At 41.0% G+C, this 24,115-nt stretch overlaps 1 protein-coding gene across 1 annotated transcript; it reads right to left on the bottom strand.

Moving 5' to 3' along the window:
* On the bottom strand, positions 1 to 3,568 carry LOC121950618. Its single transcript, XM_042496677.1, has 4 exons — positions 3,289 to 3,568; positions 2,054 to 2,487; positions 1,817 to 1,860; positions 1 to 1,725 (listed from the first exon to the last, which is right to left on the bottom strand). The coding sequence occupies exons 1-4, from the start codon at positions 3,464 to 3,466 to the stop codon at positions 762 to 764; spliced, it is 1,620 nt and encodes a 539-aa protein (XP_042352611.1). The 5' UTR covers positions 3,467 to 3,568; the 3' UTR covers positions 1 to 761.
* Between the last annotated feature and the right edge of the window lie 20,547 nt (positions 3,569 to 24,115).

The following is a 24,115-nucleotide window of genomic DNA, read 5'->3' as shown; positions in this document are numbered from 1 at the left end:
TTAAGGTTTTATATAAGAATTTTTATTTTTGAACATTCAAACCTTCTGCTTAAAGTCATGTTCTGCAGTAACTTTTACTATTTATTGCGCATTGGTAGTTGAACTTTTTCATTTGTGCCAACATTTGAAGTTGTCACGCTTGTTGTGAGATTTGACACTTGATTGAACATCAGCCAACTAATGTGAGAATAAACCCTCAATTTATGTAATACACTATGCAAAAAATTAATCAGCAAATCAGCATTTTAGTAATCAAAAAAAGAGGCCAATTCCCTTGTTACAGCATGTTAAATATGTATATTCTCTCAGTCTTGCACCATAGTGAACAGAAACTGTCAGACACAGTCGATGTGAGCTTAGGATGTGGGAAATTGAGGTAGACGTGTCAACTAAATAACCAACAATAGAGTAAATTCTCAGGAGATAATAATGGTAAAATATAAAAAAATAATTCTTACAGTAGATGTAACCCTAAAACTTGGCAAATAAAAATTCAACTTCAGTTTTAAATTGCTGACAAGATCTGCGTATCACAACAGTCATTTTAAAGTAAAAGTAAATAAAAAAAGATGTATCCATGGATGATGAAAGCATACATGAAAAAGAGATTGCACAAACAAAACACGGACTTTGTCAGAACTAAATGAAACTAATAAGAAAGATATAAAAGAAAAGATTATATTGAACCCACAACCAACCACCCGAATAACAAAAAGTAGAATATGACAGCAGTTTGATAAAGCTCAAGCTGTGATATCAGTTTACAACAGACTTGGCAGATAGTAACGGAAGAAGAAATCATCCAATTTCGTCTTCATGGCCTTGATGATAGCTGCGTCGCGGTAGATGCGTTGAATGAGTAAGTGTTCTTTGGAGAACACCAACAGGTCGCACCACTCCGTGCCCGTCACCATCATCTCTCCTTGGATGTGCCAGTAGTAGGAGTGGGCCCTCTTCAGTTGCACAACTCCGTCCTGGCAGACCAGGAACCCGCACTCCACAAAGCTCTGGAACGCAATGCATTTCATGTGCACCAGCCCGAAACTGGGCCTCTCGTTGGGGTCATATACCAACCCGTCAGGCTGCGCCCCCAGCCACGGAGCATTTGGATGGACAACCAAACCACATTGGTACCAGTTCACGCACAAATGCTGACAGTATTCCCGGAGCGCATCAGCCCTCATTTCCTCCTCTATGTGTGCCGTCTTGTCTCTTCGGATTCCTTTCTGTATCTTGTATATTAGGTGCTCCGCATTGCTCTGCCCTGGTTTAAGTTTGCAGATCTCCCTGAAGCGGCTGGTCAAGCGCAGGTTGCGCAGCTCCTCGACCACCTCCTTGCGTCCACGTGTGGAGTGCTCCAGACTGTGTGCTGCCTCCCAGGTGATCTGCATGACATCCACATGTTCCTGCTCCTTGGCACTGAGGGTAAGGAAAGTTGACATTGGCTCCAGTTTCTTATTAGGCAGGGGAAGCAGCGGACGAGGGGGAGCATCTTCATAAGTTTGGTAATCTTTAGCTGATGGCGCAGGGCACTGGTAGGACAAGGGGCTGCCTTTAGGGACTTTCCCAAAAGCACAGTCCACGAACTGCACATTCTCTGTGAGGCCCATTTTGGTTATCAGAGGCTTCTTGTCATCTGGAAAGTCCTTGAAGGCTTCAGTGAGCCTTGCCAAAAACGACTTGCAGTCACTCTGGGTAGGGATGAAGGATTGGTAGGGCACCCTCCTGTATGAAACAGGTTATTATCATTAGACAAAAATACAAATATAATAGCAGTAATATATAAAGAATTGTAGACAGAGTGGGCCATTCTTACCTTGGTAATTCTAGCATGGTTTTCTGCAGGGACGACTTTGGCTTCTTTCATTTTTTAGAAGGAAAAGAAAAAATAATTATTTCATGCTTTAACCATTAAAAACTAAGCAGGTTTGACATGTGAACAAAACAGTCTTTACCAGTACTTAAGGGCTTCTCCTGCCTGTTACAGTCAGAGTAAATAAATGTATTTATTTTTTTAAATCTGCAGAAGTCTAGGGCATTCAAACAAGCTTACCGTTGAGCTTTTTACTGACGATACCTCATGTATGTGAACTTCTGGAAACTGGCTTGTGCTGTCTTTTTTCCCGGATGGCTTTGGGCAATCTGTGACTGCATCTGAGTCCCAGGCGCTACCATACTCATCTTCATCAGCTGAGACTGTGCCTGAAGAGTCGGCTTTGTACTCAACCACTTTAATATGGAATGTGTCAGCGATGCTGGGCATGCTTTCATCTACTTCTTCTTCTGGGTCATTTTTCACACAGTCTGGGGTAAAAAAATTTTCAGCTTCACCAAGCCCTTGTTGTTGTTGTGATCCAAAACTTATGTCACATTCAGTTGGCTCTTCTTTAGGTTTTTTAGGCAACGGCTCAGACAGCTCCACCTTTGTGTTGAGCTCAGGGGGCAGCTCTCTGACATCTGTGGTTGCTCCAATGTTGTGGTAATCATCTATAGGAGGGGAAAAGAAATAACACCAATTATTACGAACTATACATCTCTTGCTTCGCTTTGGGTGTAAAATGTACATGGGCACAATACTGGCTTCTTGAAGCTGTAATGCTTTTTAAATACTAGAAAACATAACTAATAAATGGAGACAAATTTGTTTTTTCCACTTTTCTTTTAGATATTTTAAAACATTCAGATTTGGATACTCTACATGTTTTTACTTTTTCTGGCATTTTAGTTGTTTTACTCCATGCTAAAACGTTTATTCTTCATTTGAAGAATATCTTAGAGTTAGGCAGAAGTTGGCCAATGTTACTTCGGTAGAAATAAGTTTCCAAAGTAGCATCAATTGGAAATGATACAGTAAAAAACAATCAGCTCATAACTATTTTAAAGTAGAGCATTAATATTGGTCAAAGCGAATATAAGCTAAACCTAATGTAAAGTTCAATTAAAAAACCAAAACAAAAGAGACTGGTTACATTTAGATCTGATAGCATGGTATTGAATGGTTGTGGATGCATAATGTACAAGTATTTAATATTTATCTCTCAGATAACGTTACAGTCCACGAGATACGTTACTTCAGACTTCATATACACAATGAGCATAGCAACATGGGCTAGCTAGCCTGCCAAACGTTACATTATTTACTGCTACGTTTCACTGTTTAGCTCAGCTAACGTTAGCTAACTTGGCTAATTCCCAGGCTGATAATTAAATTTCAAATAACTTTATTAAGGTTAAGGTGTGTAGTACTGATCGTAACTCAGGTGAGACATTCGTAAATAAGTCACAAACCTATCTTAGGTAACTTTATTTCGGGGTTGAGGACCATGTGTAGTACATTCCGCAGGCGTTTGTTTTCCTCGTAGTACGCCTCCACGATTGTTTCAATTTCTCCAAATATCTCCACAGCCACGGCAGTAAATCGTTCAGTTAAAAAGCTCCGAAATTTGTGTAGTTTAGGGTCCGACATCTTGGCCAATAATGTTAATGTTTGATCAAAAATATTTTGAGTTTGACTCCTCCTCGATGACTGAGGACCAGCTGATGAGGACGCGCGCAAAACCTCAAAAAAAAAGAAGAAAATAGAAAGTTAGCCGGAACATGGGGAAAAAAAGGACTTCCGTTGGAAAACATCTTCTTCTTTGGACTTATTGAAGCGTTTCGCTTTCAACTTGTTACATGATCGCCCTCTATGTGGCTTAAAAAAAACCCAATTAAACATCAAACTTAACTCAAAAGAGTTATTTTAACCATTCACATACAGCACTATGAACTATATACTTATGTATTAAAAGTTAATTATATATTTTAGTAAATAGATAGATAGACCCGTAAATCTAATGTAAATGAAATAAATGAACATAAGTAACGTGTGTAAAATGATTTTTGTTCTGTTTTGCTTTGTGGACTGCTTAGGAAATAACGAGGAGGACACACACACACACACCCACACACACACACACACACTATATATATATATATATATATATATATATATATATATATATGTGTGTGTGTGTGTATATAAACAAGTGAACACCATCACAATAAGCTTGAATAAATAAGCAAATTAGGGTTCCTTCTTTCATCACATGTCAGTTATTTACACCAACAACTTTACTGTAATATTGAAAATTCAAAACTTTATATTTTACTGTACAAACTCGCCACTGTAGGTAAGTTAGTGGTGTAGTGTAGGTAAGTAATATTGCAGATATGTCCTTTTTTATATATATATATATATATATATATATATATATATATATATATATATATATATATATTATAAAATAAGAATACATTAAAATGCCTATGACGTAGTGAAGTGCCCAATAATTCCAGGCAGAATGATCAGAGTTGACGTAGTCGGCTGTATATTTTCGAAAAATTTATTCCAGAATCACCATTTCACTCTGAAATTTTGGAGAGGAAACTTTCACTCGACGATATCTGAAAAACTGAGCAAGTGACCACCGAGAGAAGCCACCCACGGACCCCAGCTGAACTACTCTACCGGTTCATCATGGAAAATGTAAGAATTTAGCTTTTTAAATTTCACTTTTACAGGTCCTTTCCCACGACGCCTCAACTTAATTTTTAGCTTTTAGAAAACCTAGGCAATCGCCAAAACAGGAATTTCGTGGCTTACATTTAGTTGAGGCATCGAAAAAATACATTTCCCCTTTAAAAAGTAATTTTACTCGACGTCTCAGCTAAATGTAAGTCTTGAGTATGCTCGGAAGTCCCCAAAACTGATTTATATGTCTTAAATGTAGTTTAGGGGTTGAATAAAGTAACATTTTGTTTATTAAAGTAATATTAAGCCAGGTCTCGACTAAATTTATGATTTGAAAAAAGCTAGAAAGTCTCCAAAAACTTACTTTAATTGCCTAAATGTAGTTAAGAGGTCGAATAAAATACGTTTTCCTTCGACTAAATTAGTCTCGAGGCTTCAAAAACTCGACAGCCTGGCCACTAACTTACCTACAGTGGCGAGTTTGTACAGTAAAATATAAAGTTTTGAATTTTCAATATTACAGTAAAGTTGTTGGTGTAAATAACTGACACGTGAGAAAAGAAGCAACCCTAATTTGCTTATTTATTCAAGCTTATTGTGATGGTGTTCACTTGTTTATGCTAGTTTTTGAAAATGTAATATTGCATATTGCCCAACCAATTATTATTTTAAAACACCATGGAGGTCTTACCTCTAATGTGACATTTCTTTTGAGTTTGGAGCCTACATTAATGCTAAATATGAAGATTGTCAAGTTATCATTTTTTTGGATTGTTTTATTTATCTGATATTTAGCTAGTATGGAGGGGGTGGGGGTGACATGTAGTAGAAATAGCTTGTTTATTTAAGGGAAACTCAGTGACCTAATGTTGAATGGGTTCAATATAGTTGTGTTGTGTTGAAGAGTCCACTTCAAAATTGTATTTCAATCATTACAGATGTGTGATGTGCCATCCCACCTCCTCGACCACCTCTACTGGAGGAGGGAGCCCAGCAGGAGTCACCAGCAGGAGCAGCCAGCTCCCAGCGCCAGCGCCAGCGCCAGCACCAACATGGTAAGACTTACATGATTGATTGATTGATTTGTTTATTTAAGTGTGTATCCCATTAAAGTTTTTATAGTAGTTTGAAATATTATTTTGAACGTTATCTTTCATGTGAAGTGTAGTGCATTGATGCTGAGTTTAAATGACTATCACTGTTATTGTACCATCTGTGAATGTGCAGGCTACATGTTATAAAATATCAATGTAGGATTTGAGAAAAATCAATTCTCAGGACAACATGTGTTAGAAATCTGTCATATCATGTTTGTGATATTGGGACAGCCATGACATAACAAGTAACAGTGTACCATGTGCCAAAAATTTGAAACTAGGCCTATGCACATAGTGGAGAGAAGAAAGAGAAGAGACTTTAATGTTTTGTTCTACAACATAAAATACAAAAGTAAATACCCCACTCGCAACTTTGAAACTTTTATGTGTATTAAAAAAGACAGTTGCTAAATAGTGGATAAATAGCATTACATAATGTAGCGGGGTCTTTTCGCCAACCTGTTAAAGGACTAGTAGGACATTCTTCCCCTAATCTCGCAATACTTCCACACGAGATTCACCAGGTAAAGGCACCTGAAGATGCTGTAAATCTGACCTGGGTTACATCAACGTCATCACGCTAAATACAGCTTTAAAAGGTCTTGTAGCAGTGGCAACTTGACCATAGTGTAGTTCGTTTTCACATCGCAATAGTTTTTCACCTCTGGCATTTACATTTAGGCTCCAGATATCCTAGAAGTTATGTACATTTGTGAAGATTATCTTGCTGAACAAAATGCGTAAGTATCATAAATAATTTACTGACATATTTTATGTTGTAGAATAAAAAGTGAAAGTATTTTATATTAGTGCTGACCAAAGACCTTATTTCAGACATCTTACCAAAAACCCATTAAAAAAACAAACAACGGATTTCCGGGTTTTGGGACTCAGTACTGGGGTTCTCTATTTGAATATTCCACCTACAGATAGTTTATTAAGTGTTCTTAACATTTTAGCAACTTAGAAGTTGAGATCTAACAATTCAAAAGTTTCACTCTATTCTGTAGATGTTCAAAAGACTATCTATAGAGTATATGGGACACTTCTTGAACAAACCTACATATTTTCAGAATAATTCATCATATGTTGAGTGAACAGTTCAACTAAATTGTTTTGAGAAGATGTAATAAACTGTCACATATACTCAGTGAAACAGTTGAATTGTTGAATCTCAACTAAAAAGCTGTTGAAATATTTGAAAATGTTATATCAGTGATCTGTAGGTGGACTGTCCAAAAAAATTCCCCCAAAACACAAAATTGCTGAAGTTCTACTCAAAAGCTTTACACAATTACCCCTGTTTTGACTTGTAACAGTTTCACGTTATTTTGAAAATGAAAATGTGGACTTCTTTAGCACAAGATTAAGACAGTGTTTGCAAACACAAATACAAAAACAACAGTGAAGTGATAAAAGAAAAAAAGACAACAGTGAAAAAGTAATCACCCAGATTAGTTTGTTTTGTTTTGTTTTTTTAGATTTGTGTCATCATAGAGTTCAAGCTTCTTAAGTGCAGCTGTATTTGTTATGTTACTCCCAAAGCTTTTGTACTTCAGCATTTATTATTGTTAAAATTAAGTTATTATTGTACTCGCTGAACAAACACAATGGATCACAGTGAACTAAAGGGTGTATCATGAACTCAGTATCCAGAGACATGCACAAAAGTGAAGGAGTTTTTTTTACGTTATTATTTAGTGGATGTGTAGGACCCATGCATTAGTTTGTGGGGTTTATTTGATTGTAGACATTTGCCTTTTTTATAGAAAGAAGTGTTTTCTTAAGTTTTAAGAGTTGATTGTTTAGATTATTTAATCTATTTTTGCCTAATAAGAACTGAGCAGCACTTTGGGAACCTCAGCTTATCTTAAACTGAGCTGTCAGGGATTTAAGAAAAAATAGATCCGTCCTATGTAATTCTACATCAAAAAGCTGATATGCAATAATGTGGAAGTCAGTTGTTATATTAGACAGGAGAAAGTGTTTGAAAAGTAAAGCCCCCAACTTCCATCCAACTGGATGAGCCTCGTCTGATTTGTAAAAGTGAAGTCACCCCCTGCTGGGGAGATGGTGGGAGGAGAACTGTCTCTGTGTCCTATTGTGCGAGAATATGACACAGACCCCTGCCACTCCTGCCAAAGTTGCTCAATAAAGGCTGGGTCACGGCCTTTGACCCCATGGGAGCTATGGATAATGACACATGCGCAATGTAAGTGGGAATGCGGTGTTGGAGGGTTACAGCAGATGGCGCTAGAAATAAAGGGATGGTGCCAACTCAGGTGCTCTTTGGCCGCACTCTTTTTTAGCGTCCTTGCGTATGCACAGGTCAGGATATTCATCTTCAATACCTCGTACCCTACCAGTTTAACTTTCTCCTCGCCAGTGTTGCCATGACAGCTCGTCACATCATAGCCACATGTTGTTGCAATGTGTTTTTGCCCGTAATTCCTCATTTTGGCCTGTGTCCCTCTCCTGGAAGCAGCAATAACATGTCTTCAGTTTCTCTGGCTGTATGAACTGCAGGCAGCTGACCCACTGATTGTTATCCTCCTGCAGGTCTTCATGCGCTGCCTGGATGACGATTTTCTGCCGACCATGCGTTTGGTTCCGCTTCGGTCCGTGCGTTACACCAAGTGATCAGTAAGTTTGATGTGTTGCTGCCTGCTCAGAGACCAGTGGGATTTGCTGTATGATGAGAAGTGTGGAGTGGAGTGTGTGCGCGAGCGCTACAAGTCTGATTTCAGTAATTATTACTGTCAGCAAAGTCCTGCAGATTGGTCTCTGGCAAGTTCACCAGGAAATTGTTTGGCTGAGGTGGTACGCCACCTTGATCCTGACACATCTCATCTTTTGATCACTTGAGTTCGTCCTTGATGGCGTAAACAATAACTACACTCATCATTTATGTGTCATTACCTGTGTGAAATATTTTTCCTCAAAGCGCCATGTTTTGGTTCATAAAAGTGTTTTTATTTTAACAGTGTAACAGCTATTGACTCTCCATTAAACACTGCCAAACCCAACAGCTCTTGAATTTCCACCAGGTGGCTCTAATGAATTAGATATGTTAATCACTGGACGTGCTGCAGTGTCCCCTGCTGTTGCTAAGGGACTACAAAATAATTTAAACTTGACCATAAGAGTTTTCATTTCCTCTCAACTTACACATAATGTGTCAAGTTAGTCCATTTGTTTTTCAATAGAGTGGCTTTCTTATGGTATAGAGTTATGGTATTGCTGTGATCATCATTGGTATAAATAAGCTGCTATTCACCTTTTCACTGTAAAGCAGATCGGCGTGATACCCAGGCCAACAACAGAGGCTATTTTGGATGAAATGTAATAATCTGTTCAGTTACACAGAAAACACAAATGGAAATCAGTTCTTCTGCAGCAGAAGTCTGTAAGGGCCATTGACTGATCACGTTTGACCTGGTCTTTACTTTCCCTCTGTTTATCACTTCAACAGGTTGGTGGAACCAGGAAGAGGCAGAGGGAGGAGGAGAGCAGCCCCGAGGAGCCTCCAGAGAGACGACTCCGCAGCCCCAGCCCGCTGCCCTCCACCTCTACCCCACAGGCCAGGTCGGAGGATGTCCAGCTGGAGGTGGGTGCTATAAAATGTATTCATGGGGTCAAACCCATTCTATCCCAGCTCACTGGTTACCATTCATATATATCCCACACTACTGTATCAGCCTGAAGGGTGTAGCTGAACCAGTCTGACCCTCAATCCCCTCTCTCTGTGCAGGAGAACCAGCCACAACCCCTCCAGCAGCCTGTGCATGACGGTGATGACGTCATGGCCCTGCCCTCCATCTACGGTCCCCAGCCAGGTGGTCTCCCACCTGCTGCTTTCAACGAAGTGGCTGAGATGGTTCTGGCGTGGATGTTTGACTCTCCATACAAGCCGGAGATGTGACAGTACCACACCAACACCCACTCAAACATACTCACACCCACTCACACAAACACAAACACAAACACACACACACACACACACACACACACACACACACACTGAAATGCAAAAATGCAAAACACACTGTTTTTCTGATATTTATCTTTCTATCCTTCTTAGTATGTAGATAAGTTTTCATTCTTAAATTCTTTTTAGTATACATAAGTATCTTGAAACACACTAACACACACACACACACACACACACACACACACAGGTGGTCTCCCACCTGCTGCTTTCAACGAAGTGGCTGAGATGGTTCTGGCGTGGATGTTTGACTCTCCATACAAGCCGGAGATGTGACAGTACCACACCAACACCCACTCAAACATACTCACACCCACTCACACAAACACAAACACAAACACACACACACACACACACACACACACACACACACACTGAAATGCAAAAATGCAAAACACACTGTTTTTCTGATATTTATCTTTCTATCCTTCTTAGTATGTAGATAAGTTTTCATTCTTAAATTCTTTTTAGTATACATAAGTATCTTGAAACACACTAACACACACACACACACACACACACACACACACACACACACACACACACACACACACCAGTTCTTTGCTTACAACCTTCAACTTTCATATCCTGCCTAAAAAAAAAAAAAAAAAAAAAAAAAATCTTTGTATGTATACTGTAGATAAGTTTTCCATCATTCATTCCTTTATAGTTTGTAGATAAATTTGGTGCTTTCTTTTATATTGAAGATAACTTCACCACTCCTTTGTAGTGTGTAGACAAGTAGAGCATGCTCTTTAAGTATTTGATACCTTTGCCATTGTGTTTGAAAAATTACTTTTCTAACAAAAAAAATGTAATGGTAAGTATTTACACTCACTGACACTTAACAAAAAACTCTAAAAAAAACAAAGCCTGAAATTATTTTCCTTCAACACTGTAAACAAGAAATTCCACTTCATCTAGAACATACAAACTATTTAGGTACCAAGTATTTTAAGGATTAAAAATCTCTTGTGAATCTGTTGAGGCAAAGTTATACTGACTTCTTGACAGGGGTAAAGGGCTTTAGGAAGGTTTATTGGCAATGCTCCATTCCACTTGGTTTTTGAAGGTTTTTTTATTCTGTTCTTACTTTTCAAATGTTTCACCAAATGGATTCTTAAATTGATAAAATCAGTACAGTAACTGAGTGATTTAAAACATGTAGTAGAAGGTATGCTATGCGCATGTTACACTGAATTCAACCAACAGAGGTCAGAAGGGCAGAGTTTTAAAGTGATTATCTCAATTTAAAAATCTAAAAAAAGGGTCAAAGAGTTAAGGAGGGTCAGTCTAAAGACCAACATTATTGCATTATAGTTTTGTATATCATCATATGGGTATTAATATGGGTAAACTTGTTCGAGTTTATTATAGCACAGATTTAGATGAAACATTTTGTTTATTTATGGGTTGAAGTAGTACTAGTAATATTTGTATCAACTTGTATTATATTGTGGTCTTTGCATAACTACGACATAGGTTCTAAAAGATCGTTTGAAAGAAACCTACAAAACATATTTACAATATAAAAACCTTGAAAAGATCTTGAAAAAGCATACAAAAGTAACAAAGAGTATTGTATTTTAACAGTAGTAGTAACAGTTTTAGGAGTGATCAGGAATTTCTAACCTCTCTTATATGCACCAGTACTTGCACTTAAAAGTTTTTTTGGAACAAATTTAAGCTGTCTAAGTCATTTTGATCAGCGATGTTAAGGTTTCTCTTTCTCAGGCTTTAGGTGTTAACGTGTTGATGGTGTTGTAATTAAGATCTGAAAATAACATGTTATTTTTTAAAAATAGCATCAACTGCATGCTGCTATTTTGTGTCTTTGTATAAACCATTTTGATCAGCAAAGGTAAGCTTTCTCTTTTTCTATTTTTTTGACTTTGTAAAGAAAGGAAAGGGCTTTAAGAGGGTCTGTAGGCAATGTTCCATTCAAATCTTTTTTGTGCTGCAGTGCACGTTACAAATGTTAGAAGACATGAAAACTGTTCTGTTTTAGTGTTTCTTATTAATACTATAGTTTCTTGGCTTTGTCCAAAGATTTCTGAGTATGAACAATTGAAAACAAATTCCTTCAATTAGGTGTTTTATAACTTTTTAAACTAGTGTCTTCTTATATCATGACATAAGAAAAATATATTTGATGGAACATTGCCAAAGTGTTAGGGTTTGGGAGGGTGAGACCCTCTTAAAGACCTTTTCTTCTATTATGAAGAGTTACACATAAGAGTTAAGATTGTATGTTTAATTCATTCACAAGTTGAAGTAGTATGAAGTAATATTTGTACCAGCTCTAATAATACTGTGATTGCTGCATAAACAACTGCAGTACTAAAAGAACTTTTAACAGAAACTTACAAAATGTATTGACCATCTAAAAATAATCTAATTAAAATCGTAAAACATGCAAAAGTTATCCTGAAATTTAACAGTAGCAGTAGTTGTGTTTGCATCAGGAGTGATCAGAATTACTAATAGCTCCGGTGTTGCCAAGCAACAGTAAAAATTCTAGCTAGGGCTGTCAGCATTAATGCCTTAATCACAATGTGATTAATGTTAGAAATATACTGTGTTATTTTTTTAAAAAATCACATTAATTGCGTACTGCTTTTTTTGTCTGTTTAACACAACAAACACACCCTGACTCATAGCCAAGTCATACAGAAATTTGGAGACTCATCTAAGAGAAAGTTCAGTGTTATTAAGTATCAAAAGCTAAAAATAAATAGATTAATACATTAAAAGAACATTATACAATAAAAAAAAGTAAAAGACGAGAAGATAAATGTCCCTTACTGACTTACTTACTTACTACTTGTTTGTGGTTTAACATATACTGAACTACATAAAGAACTTGAGAAGCCCCTAGCAACTTATGGTTCTGTTAAACGTGTATTGCCAATGATGGTCCAAAATTAAAATTTCACCATCACTCAATAATAAAGTATGTGCACACAAAAGCCCATAGTGTGGGAGGATTGGCAATGGTATCACCGAGAGACACACATGCAGCATTAACACCAGCTTATGCACAGAAGTTACCAGTCTCTGCCAAGAGTCCTGCAATGTCCCCACCTGCTTGAGTGGATTATCGTTATTGTTATCTCTTGAAGCAGTTCTGCAAAGGCTGCTGGTATAATGGATTGATTACCAAACTTCAGCTGGAGCAAAAGACAAAGATATCACCCCCTTTTGCTGATCTAGTTCTCTGTTTGGGACAGAGGAAGACAGACAAGCAGCAAAAGGCACTTGTATGAAGAAGCACCTTGGACTAAATGAGCAAAGCTCCACTAGTCCAAAGCTTCACCCTGCAGCGCTTAGTCTGACTTAGTTACTGCAACTGAGGAGGAGATTGCAGAGACTGAGCTGCTGAAGAAACAGATTGACAAACAAGTCCAAATCACTGTCTTGCAGACTAAGACTCCTTTTAAAGGTTGGACTGTCAGACGCAGCCTGCTGTCTTGAAACAACACCATCACCTAACCTGTCTCCTTAAATGTACATCCACTCCAAAGAGCCACTCTATTCTGGCATAGGGTACAGCTCAACCAGGGCAAGTAGCAATGGTGACACCCAGCTGTCATTGTGAACGGTGTCAGCCCTCCCATTGTGTAGCAATATCTCATCCAACTGCCATGCGAGCCAGTGAAACCATGTCTCCGGTGCACTGTTCATGTCAGCTGTGGGCATTTTTGGGAAAAATCCCCCATCCTACCAGTGACTCCTGTTAACTTGCAGCTTTTAAGCCATTTATACTAACCTCCATGAGACATGAAAAACTGTAGATAATCTGCTGCCTTTGGCTACTGGTGTTAAAAAGCATGTTAGCCCTCAAGCCTTGCCATCAGTGTATGTCCAGCTATGTGATTGAGTTTATGGTTCAGTATACGACGGAGATGAGCTGTTTTCCAAATTCATGGGAACGCTGCAAACAATGATGAGAAGCCTTCTAACTACGTAAACTTCCTGCAAGTCCTCTAGAGTGCAGTGATTAGAGGAGGGGGTATCACAAAAAGTGAACAGAATCATTATGTGTTGAAGCAGTTCTACTAAGGCTGCTTAGATAATGGATTGAGTAACGACCTTCAACTTGAGCAAAAGAAAAAGATAACAACTTCTGCTGATCTGGTACTACTGTTTGGGACAGAGGAAGACAGACAAGCAGCAAAAGACAACCGTATGAGGAAGCCCCTTCAACTTAATAAGCAAAGATCCAGAGTTCCAAAGCTTAAACCTGGAAAGCTAAGTCTGACTGTATGCAGCATTGTAACACCTGAAGAGGAGATTCCTGAGATGGAGCTGCTGAAGAATACGATTGACATACAAGCCCAAGTCACTGTCTTGCAGACTAAGACTCCTCTTAAAGGTATGCCTTAGCACTCTGAGGCATCTGAAAACAATACACTTAAAGACAAAGATCGATTACAGTCAATCTCAAGTCACTGTTATGAAGACAGCAGGTCATAGAACTAAGAACAACCTGCCAGCAGCTGCTGAGCTTAGCAAAGTAAAGCATCACTAGTCTCTCCCAGCAGTTTACATGCAACATCGCCACCTGCAATAGCGGACTATTAGACGCAACCTGCTGTCTTGAGATCCACACCATTACCTTGGCAGTCTGCTACATCCCACATCCAGTCCCAAGAGCCACTTTCTTCTGGCACAGTGTACCGCTCACAAAGAGCAAGTGGTCATGGTGTCAATCCTGCAAAGGTTCATCCAGCTCTCACTGTGAATACTTTCAGCCCCCCTGTTTTGCAGCAAGAACTCATCCAACAAGCCATGTCATCCAGTGAAGCTATGTCGCCAATGCTCTGTTCATGTCACCTCTGCACATTCTCTGGGAAGATTCCCCGTCTGACCAATGAACTGGACTTTGACACCTGGAGAGCAAATGTTGAATATCAGCCTCTAATCCATTCATTCCTCACCTACATAAGACTTGAAAGATCATGGACAGTCTACTGCTTCTGGCTACTGATGTTATCAAGCACGTTAGTCGTCAATCCTTGCCATCAGTGTATTTCCAGCTACATGATTCAGTTTATGGTTCAGTAGACGATGGAGATGAGCTGTTATCCAAGTTCATGGGAATGGTGTAAACAATGATGAGAAGCCTCCTAACTAACTAAACCTTTTTCCAGTCCTCTTGAGTGCAGTGTTTAGAGGAGGTGGTATCAACGAAAGTGAACAGAATCATTATGTCTTGAAGCAGTTCTACTAAGACTGCCTGGATAATGGATGGAGCAACGATCTTCAACTTGAGCAAAAGAAAAACGTGCCCTGGCTGAGACTGAGCTGCTGAAGAATCCAATAAAAAGACAAGCCCAAATCACTGTCTTGCAGACTAAGACTCCTTTTAAAGGTGAGGCATCTGAAACCAATACACAGATCGCTGACCTTCAAGCTCAAGTCACTGTTATGAAGACAGCAGGTCATAGAACTAAGAACAACCTGCCAGCAGCTGCTGAGATTAGCAGAGTAAAACATCACTAGTCTCTGCCAGGAGTCCACATGCAATGTCGCCACCTGCAATAGCGCATGATCAGATGCAGCCTACTGTCTGGAGATCCACACCATTACCTGGGCAGTGTGCTACATCCCACATCCAGTCCCAAGACCCACTGTCTTCTGGCACAGTGTACCGCTCAACCAGGGCAAGTGGTTATGGTGTCAGTCCTGCAAAAGTTCATACAGCTCTGACTGTGAATGGTGTCAGCCCTCCTGATGTGCAGCGGTTACATGAACAGAGCATGGGGGTGATCCAGTGAAACTATGTCCCCCATGCTCTGTTCATGTAACCTCTGCACATTCTCTGGGAAGATCCGTCCAACCAATGAAATGGACTTTGACACCTGTAGAGCAAATGTTGAATTGCAGCTTCTACTCCATTCATCCCTGACATACAAAAGACATGAAAGATCATGGACAGTCTGCTGCTTCTAGCTACTGATGCTATCAAGCATGTTAGCCCTCAATCCTTGCCATCAGTCTATGTCCAGCTACGTGATTCAGTTCATGGTTCAGTATACGATAAGGATTAGCTGTTGTCCAAATTCATGGGAATGCTGCAAACAGTGACAAGAACCCTTATGACTACCTAAACTTCCTGCAAGTCCTCCTGACTGCAGTGTTTAAAGGAGGGGTATAACAGAAAGTAAATAGAATCATTATGTCTTGAAGCAGTTCTACGAAGGCTGCTTGGATAATGGATTGAGTAAGCAGCCAAAGACAACCGTATGAGGAACCCCTTTGGACTAAATAAGCAAAGCTCCAGTGTTTCATAGCTTGCAAACGGCAACGCTTAGTCTGACCGCATGTAGCCTTGTAACAACTGAGGAAGAGATTCCTGAGACTGAGCTGCTGAAGAATCTGATGGACATACAAGCCCAAGCCACTGTCTTGCAGACTAAGACTATTTTTAAAGGTATGCCTTAGCATTCTGAGGCATCTGAAAACAATACACTTAAAGACACAGATCGCTGACATTCAAGCTCAAGTCACTGTTATTAAGACAGCAGGTCATAGAACTAACAACAGCCTGCCAGCAGCTGCTGAGCTTAGCAGAGTAAAGTACCACTAGTCTCTGCCAGGAGTTTACATGCAGTGTTGCAACCTGCAAATAGCGGACTATCAGACACAACCTGCTGTCTTGAGATCCACACCATTACCTCGGAAGTCTGCTACATCCCACATCCAGTTCCAAGACCCACTGTCTTCTGGCACAGTGTACCGCTCAACCAGGGCAAGTGGTTATGGTGTCAGTCCTGCAAAAGTTCATACAGCTCTGACTGTGAATGGTGTCAGCCCTCCTGTTGTGCCGCAAGAACTCATCAAACATGCCATGTGAGCCAGTCAAACTAAGTCTCTCATGCTCTGTTCATGTCACCTCTGCACATTCTCTAGGAAGATTCCCTGTCCGACCAGTGAACTGGACTTTGACACCTGGAGAGCAGATGTTAAATTGCAGTTTCTAATCCATTCATGCCTGACCGACATAAGACATGAAAGATCATGGACAGTCTACTGTTTCTGGTTACTGATGTTATCAAGCATGTGAGCCCTCAATCCTTGCCATCTGTGTATGTCCAGCTACATGATTCAGTTTATGGTTTAGTAGACGATGGAGATGAGCTGTTGTCCAAGTTCATGAGAATGGTCCAAACATTGATGATTAGCCTTCCAGCTACCTAAACTTCTTGCCAGTCCTCTTAGCTGCAGTGTTTAGAAGAGGTTTATCAGAGAACCTGAACAGAATCGTTATGTCTTGAAGCAGTTCTTCTAAGGCTGCTTAGATAATGGATTGAGTAACGACCTTCAACCTGAGCAAAAGAAAAAGATAACAACTTCTGCTGATCTGGTACTACTGTTTGTGACAGAGGAAGACAGACAAGCAGCAAAAGACACCCGTATGAGGAAGCCTCTTGGACTAAATCAGCAAAGCTCTCGTGTTCCATAGCTTGCAACCTGCAATGCTTAGTCTGACTGCATATAGCGGTGTAGCAACTGAGGAGGAGATTCCTGAGACTGAGCTGCTGAAGAATCCTATTGAAATACAAGCCCAAGCCACTGTCTTGCAGACTAAGACTCCTTTTAAAGGTATGCCTTAGCATTCTCAGGCATCTGAAACCAAAACACTTAAAGACACAGATCGCTGACATTCAAGCTCAAGTCACTGTTATGAAGACAGCAGGTCATAGAACTAAGAACAACCTGCCAGCAGCTGCTGAGCTTAGCAAAGTAAAGCATCACTAGTCTCTGACAGAAGTTTACATGCAGTGTCGCCACCTGCAATAGCCAACTATAAGACGCAGCCTGCTGTCTTGAGATCCACACCATTACCTAGGCAGTGTGCTACATCCCACATCCAGTCCCAAGACCCACTGTCTTCTGGCACAGTGTACCGCTCAACCAGGGCAAGTGGTTATGGTGTCAGTCCTGCAAAAGTTCATACAGCTCTGACTGTGAATGGTGTCAGCCCTCCTGTTGTGCAGCAAGAACTCATCCAACATGCCATGTGATCCAGTGAAACTATGTCTCCCATGCTCTCTTCATGTAACCTCTGCACATTCTCTGGGAAGATTCTCCGTCCAACCAATGAAATGGACTTTGACACCTGGAGAGCAAATGTTAATTTGCAGCTTCTACCCCATTCATCCCTGACATACAAAAGACATGAAAGATCATGGACAGTCTGCTGCTTCTAGCGACTGATGTTATTGAGCATGTTAGCCCTCACTCCTTGACATCAGTGTATGTCCAGCTACGTGATTCAGTTCATGGTTCAGTATATGATGAAGATGAGCTGTTGTCCAAATTCATGGGAACGCTGCAAACAGTGACAAGAAGCCTTCTAACTACCTAAACTTCCTGCAAGTCCTCCTGACTGCAGTGTTTAGAGGGGGGGTATAACAGAAAGTGAATAGAATCGTTATGTCTTGAAGCAGTTCTACTAAGGCTGCTTGGATAATGGATTGAGTAATGACCTTTAGCTTGTGGAAACGAAAAAGATAACAACTTTTGCTGATCTGGTACTACTGTTTGGGACAGAGGAAAACAGACAAGCAGCAAAAGACAACCGTATGAGGAAGCCCTTTGGACTAAATAAGCAAAGCTCCAGTGTTCCATAGCTTGCAAACGGCAACGCAGTAGCAGTGTAGCACCTGAGGAGGAGATTCCTGAGACTTAGCTGCTTAAGAATCCAATACAAACCTAAGTCACTGTCTTGCAGACTAAGACTATTTTTAAAGGTATGCCTTAGCATTCTGAGGCATCTGAAACTAAAACACTTAAAAACACAGATCGCTGACATTCAAGCTCAAGTCACTGTTATTAAGACAGCAGGTCATAGAACTAACAACAGCCTGCCAGCAGCTGCTGAGCTTAGCAGAGTAAAGTACCACTAGTCTCTGCCAGGAGTTTACATGCAGTGTTGCAACCTGCAAATAGCGGACTATCAGACACAACCTGCTGTTTTGAGATACACACCATTACCTCGGAAGTCTGCTACATCCCACATCCAGTTCCAAGAGCCACTGTCTTCTGGCACAGTGTACCGCTCAGAAAGAGCAAGTGGTCATCATGTCAATTCTGCAACCGTTTATCCAGCTCTCACTGTGAATGGTGTCAGCCCTCCTGTTGTGCCGCAAGAACTCATCAAACATGCCATGTGAGCCAGTCAAACTAAGTCTCTCATGCTCTGTTCATGTCACCTCTGCACATTCTCTAGGAAGATTCCCTGTCCGACCAATGAACTGGACTTTGACACCTGGAGAGCAGATGTTAAATTGCAGTTTCTAATCCATTCATGCCTGACCGACATAAGACATGAAAGATCATGGACAGTCTACTGTTTCTGGTTACTGATGTTATCAAGCATGTGAGCCCACAATCCTTGCCATCTGTGTATGTCCAGCTACATGATTCAGTTTATGGTTTAGTAGACGATGGAGATGAGCTGTTGTCCAAGTTCATGAGAATGGTCCAAACATTGATGATTAGCCTTCCAGCTACCTAAACTTCTTGCCAGTCCTCTTAGCTGCAGTGTTTAGAAGAGGTTTATCAGAGAACCTGAACAGAATCGTTATGTCTTGAAGCAGTTCTACTAAGGCTGCTTAGATAATGGATTGAGTAACGACCTTCAACCTGAGCAAAAGAAAAAGATAACAACTTCTGCTGATCTGGTACTACTGTTTGTGACAGAGGAAGACAGACAAGCAGCAAAAGACACCGTATGAGGAAGCCTCTTGGACTAAATCAGCAAAGCTCTCGTGTTCCATAGCTTGCAACCTGCAATGCTTAGTCTGACTGCATATAGCGGTGTAGCAACTGAGGAGGAGATTCCTGAGACTGAGCTGCTGAAGAATCCTATTGAAATACAAGCCCAAGCCACTGTCTTGCAGACTAAGACTCCTTTTAAAGGTATGCCTTAGCATTCTCAGGCATCTGAAACCAAAACACTTAAAGACACAGATCGCTGACATTCAAGCTCAAGTCACTGTTATGAAGACAGCAGGTCATAGAACTAAGAACAACCTGCCAGCAGCTGCTGAGCTTAGCAAAGTAAAGCATCGCTAGTCTCTGACAGAAGTTTACATGCAGTGTCTCCACCTGCAATAGCCAACTATAAGATGCAGCCTGCTGTCTTGAGATCCACACCATTACCTAGGCAGTGTGCTACATCCCACATCCAGTCCCAAGACCCACTGTCTTCTGGCACAGTGTACCGCTCAACCAGGGCAAGTGGTTATGGTGTCAGTCCTGCAAAAGTTCATACAGCTCTGACTGTGAATGGTGTCAGCCCTCCTGTTGTGCAGCAAGAACTCATCCAACATGCCATGTGATCCAGTGAAACTATGTCTCCCATGCTCTCTTCATGTAACCTCTGCACATTCTCTGGGAAGATTCTCCGTCCAACCAATGAAATGGACTTTGACACCTGGAGAGCAAATGTTAATTTGCAGCTTCTACCCCATTCATCCCTGACATACAAAAGACATGAAAGATCATGGACAGTCTGCTGCTTCTAGCGACTGATGTTATTGAGCATGTTAGCCCTCACTCCTTGACATCAGTGTATGTCCAGCTACGTGATTCAGTTCATGGTTCAGTATATGATGAAGATGAGCTGTTGTCCAAATTCATGGGAACGCTGCAAACAGTGACAAGAAGCCTTCTAACTACCTAAACTTCCTGCAAGTCCTCCTGACTGCAGTGTTTAGAGGGGGGTATAACAGAAAGTGAATAGAATCGTTATGTCTTGAAGCAGTTCTACTAAGGCTGCTTGGATAATGGATTGAGTAATGACCTTTAGCTTGTGGAAACGAAAAAGATAACAACTTTTGCTGATCTGGTACTACTGTTTGGGACAGAGGAAAACAGACAAGCAGCAAAAGACAACCGTATGAGGAAGCCCTTTGGACTAAATAAGCAAAGCTCCAGTGTTCCATAGCTTGCAAACGGCAACGCAGTAGCAGTGTAGCACCTGAGGAGGAGATTCCTGAGACTTAGCTGCTTAAGAATCCAATACAAACCTAAGTCACTGTCTTGCAGACTAAGACTATTTTTAAAGGTATGCCTTAGCATTCTGAGGCATCTGAAACTAAAACACTTAAAAACACAGATCGCTGACATTCAAGCTCAAGTCACTGTTATTAAGACAGCAGGTCATAGAACTAACAACAGCCTGCCAGAGCAGCTGCTGAGCTTAGCAGAGTAAAGTACCACTAGTCTCTGCCAGGAGTTTACATGCAGTGTTGCAACCTGCAAATAGCGGACTATCAGACACAACCCTGCTGTCTTGAGATCCACACCATTACCTCGGAAGTCTGCTACATCCCACATCCAGTTCCAAGAGCCACTGTCTTCTGGCACAGTGTACCGCTCAGAAAGAGCAAGTGGTCATCATGTCAATTCTGCAACCGTTTATCCAGCTCTCACTGTAAATGGTGTCAGCCCTCCTGTTGTGCCGCAAGAACTCATCAAACATGCCATGTGAGCCAGTCAAACTAAGTCTCTCATGCTCTGTTCATGTCACCTCTGCACATTCTCTAGGAAGATTCCCTGTCCGACCAATGAACTGGACTTTGACACCTGGAGAGCAGATGTTAAATTGCAGTTTCTAATCCATTCATGCCTGACCGACATAAGACATGAAAGATCATGGACAGTCTACTGTTTCTGGTTACTGATGTTATCAAGCATGTGAGCCCTCAATCCTTGCCATCTGTGTATGTCCAGCTACATGATTCAGTTTATGGTTTAGTAGACGATGGAGATGAGCTGTTGTCCAAGTTCATGAGAATGGTCCAAACATTGATGATTAGCCTTCCAGCTACCTAAACTTCTTGCCAGTCCTCTTAGCTGCAGTGTTTAGAAGAGGTTTATCAGAGAACCTGAACAGAATCGTTATGTCTTGAAGCAGTTCTTCTAAGGCTGCTTAGATAATGGATTGAGTAACGACCTTCAACCTGAGCAAAAGAAAAAGATAACAACTTCTGCTGATCTGGTACTACTGTTTGTGACAGAGGAAGACAGACAAGCAGCAAAAGACACCCGTATGAGGAAGCCCCTTGGACTAAATCAGCAAAGCTCTCGTGTTCCATAGCTTGCAACCTGCAATGCTTAGTCTGACTGCATATAGCGGTGTAGCAACTGAGGAGGAGATTCCTGAGACTGAGCTGCTGAAGAATCCTATTGAAATACAAGCCCAAGCCACTGTCTTGCAGACTAAGACTCCTTTTAAAGGTATGCCTTAGCATTCTCAGGCATCTGAAACCAAAACACTTAAAGACACAGATCGCTGACATTCAAGCTCAAGTCACTGTTATGAAGACAGCAGGTCATAGAACTAAGAACAACCTGCCAGCAGCTGCTGAGCTTAGCAAAGTAAAGCATCACTAGTCTCTGACAGAAGTTTACATGCAGTGTCGCCACCTGCAATAGCCAACTATAAGACGCAGCCTGCTGTCTTGAGATCCACACCATTACCTAGGCAGTGTGCTACATCCCACATCCAGTCCCAAGACCCACTGTCTTCTGGCACAGTGTACCGCTCAACCAGGGCAAGTGGTTATGGTGTCAGTCCTGCAAAAGTTCATACAGCTCTGACTGTGAATGGTGTCAGCCCTCCTGTTGTGCAGCAAGAACTCATCCAACATGCCATGTGATCCAGTGAAACTATGTCTCCCATGCTCTCTTCATGTAACCTCTGCACATTCTCTGGGAAGATCCGTCCAACCAATGAAATGGACTTTGACACCTGGAGAGCAAATGTTAATTTGCAGCTTCTACCCCATTCATCCCTGACATACAAAAGACATGAAAGATCATGGACAGTCTGCTGCTTCTAGCGACTGATGTTATTGAGCATGTTAGCCCTCACTCCTTGACATCAGTGTATGTCCAGCTACGTGATTCAGTTCATGGTTCAGTATATGATGAAGATGAGCTGTTGTCCAAATTCATGGGAACGCTGCAAACAGTGACAAGAAGCCTTCTAACTACCTAAACTTCCTGCAAGTCCTCCTGACTGCAGTGTTTAGAGGAGGGGTATAACAGAAAGTGAATAGAATCGTTATGTCTTGAAGCAGTTCTACTAAGGCTGCTTGGATAATGGATTGAGTAATGACCTTTAGCTTGTGGAAACGAAAAAGATAACAACTTTTGCTGATCTGGTACTACTGTTTGGGACAGAGGAAAACAGACAAGCAGCAAAAGACAACCGTATGAGGAAGCCCTTTGGACTAAATAAGCAAAGCTCCAGTGTTCCATAGCTTGCAAACGGCAACGCAGTAGCAGTGTAGCACCTGAGGAGGAGATTCCTGAGACTTAGCTGCTTAAGAATCCAATACAAACCTAAGACACTGTCTTGCAGACTAAGACTATTTTTAAAGGTATGCCTTAGCATTCTGAGGCATCTGAAACTAAAACACTTAAAAACACAGATCGTTGACATTCAAGCTCAAGTCACTGTTATTAAGACAGCAGGTCATAGAACTAACAACAGCCTGCCAGCAGCTGCTGAGCTTAGCAGAGTAAAGTACCACTAGTCTCTGCCAGGAGTTTACATGCAGTGTTGCAACCTGCAAATAGCGGACTATCAGACACAACCTGCTGTTTTGAGATACACACCATTACCTCGGAAGTCTGCTACATCCCACATCCAGTTCCAAGAGCCACTGTCTTCTGGCACAGTGTACCGCTCAGAAAGAGCAAGTGGTCATCATGTCAATTCTGCAACCGTTTATCCAGCTCTCACTGTGAATGGTGTCAGCCCTCCTGTTGTTGCCGCAAGAACTCATCAAACATGCCATGTGAGCCAGTCAAACTAAGTCTCTCATGCTCTGTTCATGTCACCTCTGCACATTCTCTAGGAAGATTCCCTGTCCGACCAATGAACTGGACTTTGACACCTAGAGAGCAGATGTTAAATTGCAGTTTCTAATCCATTCATGCCTGACCGACATAAGACATGAAAGATCATGGACAGTCTACTGTTTCTGGTTACTGATGTTATCAAGCATGTGAGCCCACAATCCTTGCCATCTGTGTATGTCCAGCTACATGATTCAGTTTATGGTTTAGTAGACGATGGAGATGAGCTGTTGTCCAAGTTCATGAGAATGGTCCAAACATTGATGATTAGCCTTCCAGCTACCTAAACTTCTTGCCAGTCCTCTTAGCTGCAGTGTTTAGAAGAGGTTTATCAGAGAACCTGAACAGAATCGTTATGTCTTGAAGCAGTTCTACTAAGGCTGCTTAGATAATGGATTGAGTAACGACCTTCAACCTGAGCAAAAGAAAAAGATAACAACTTCTGCTGATCTGGTACTACTGTTTGTGACAGAGGAAGACAGACAAGCAGCAAAAGACACCCGTATGAGGAAGCCTCTTGGACTAAATCAGCAAAGCTCTCGTGTTCCATAGCTTGCAACCTGCAATGCTTAGTCTGACTGCATATAGCGGTGTAGCAACTGAGGAGGAGATTCCTGAGACTGAGCTGCTGAA

The sequence above is a fragment of the Plectropomus leopardus genome, chromosome 2 (genome assembly GCF_008729295.1).
Source record: "Plectropomus leopardus isolate mb chromosome 2, YSFRI_Pleo_2.0, whole genome shotgun sequence".
Classification (NCBI taxonomy): domain Eukaryota; kingdom Metazoa; phylum Chordata; class Actinopteri; order Perciformes; family Serranidae; genus Plectropomus; species Plectropomus leopardus.
Note: the sequence above shows the minus strand (reverse complement) of the source record. Positions and strands in the feature narration are given on the sequence as shown.

Bases quoted from the DNA above. Each gene is read 5' to 3' on its own strand.
- LOC121950618 (XM_042496677.1), bottom strand. From the start codon at position 3,466: ATGTCGGACCCTAAACTACACAAATTTCGGAGCTTTTTAACTGAACGA. The intron at 1,861-2,053 runs GTAAGCTTGTTT...AAAAAATGAAAG, and splicing joins CGTCAGTAAAAAGCTCAACG to AAGCCAAAGTCGTCCCTGCA. The intron at 1,726-1,816 runs GTAAGAATGGCC...TGTTTCATACAG, and splicing joins ACCATGCTAGAATTACCAAG to GAGGGTGCCCTACCAATCCT.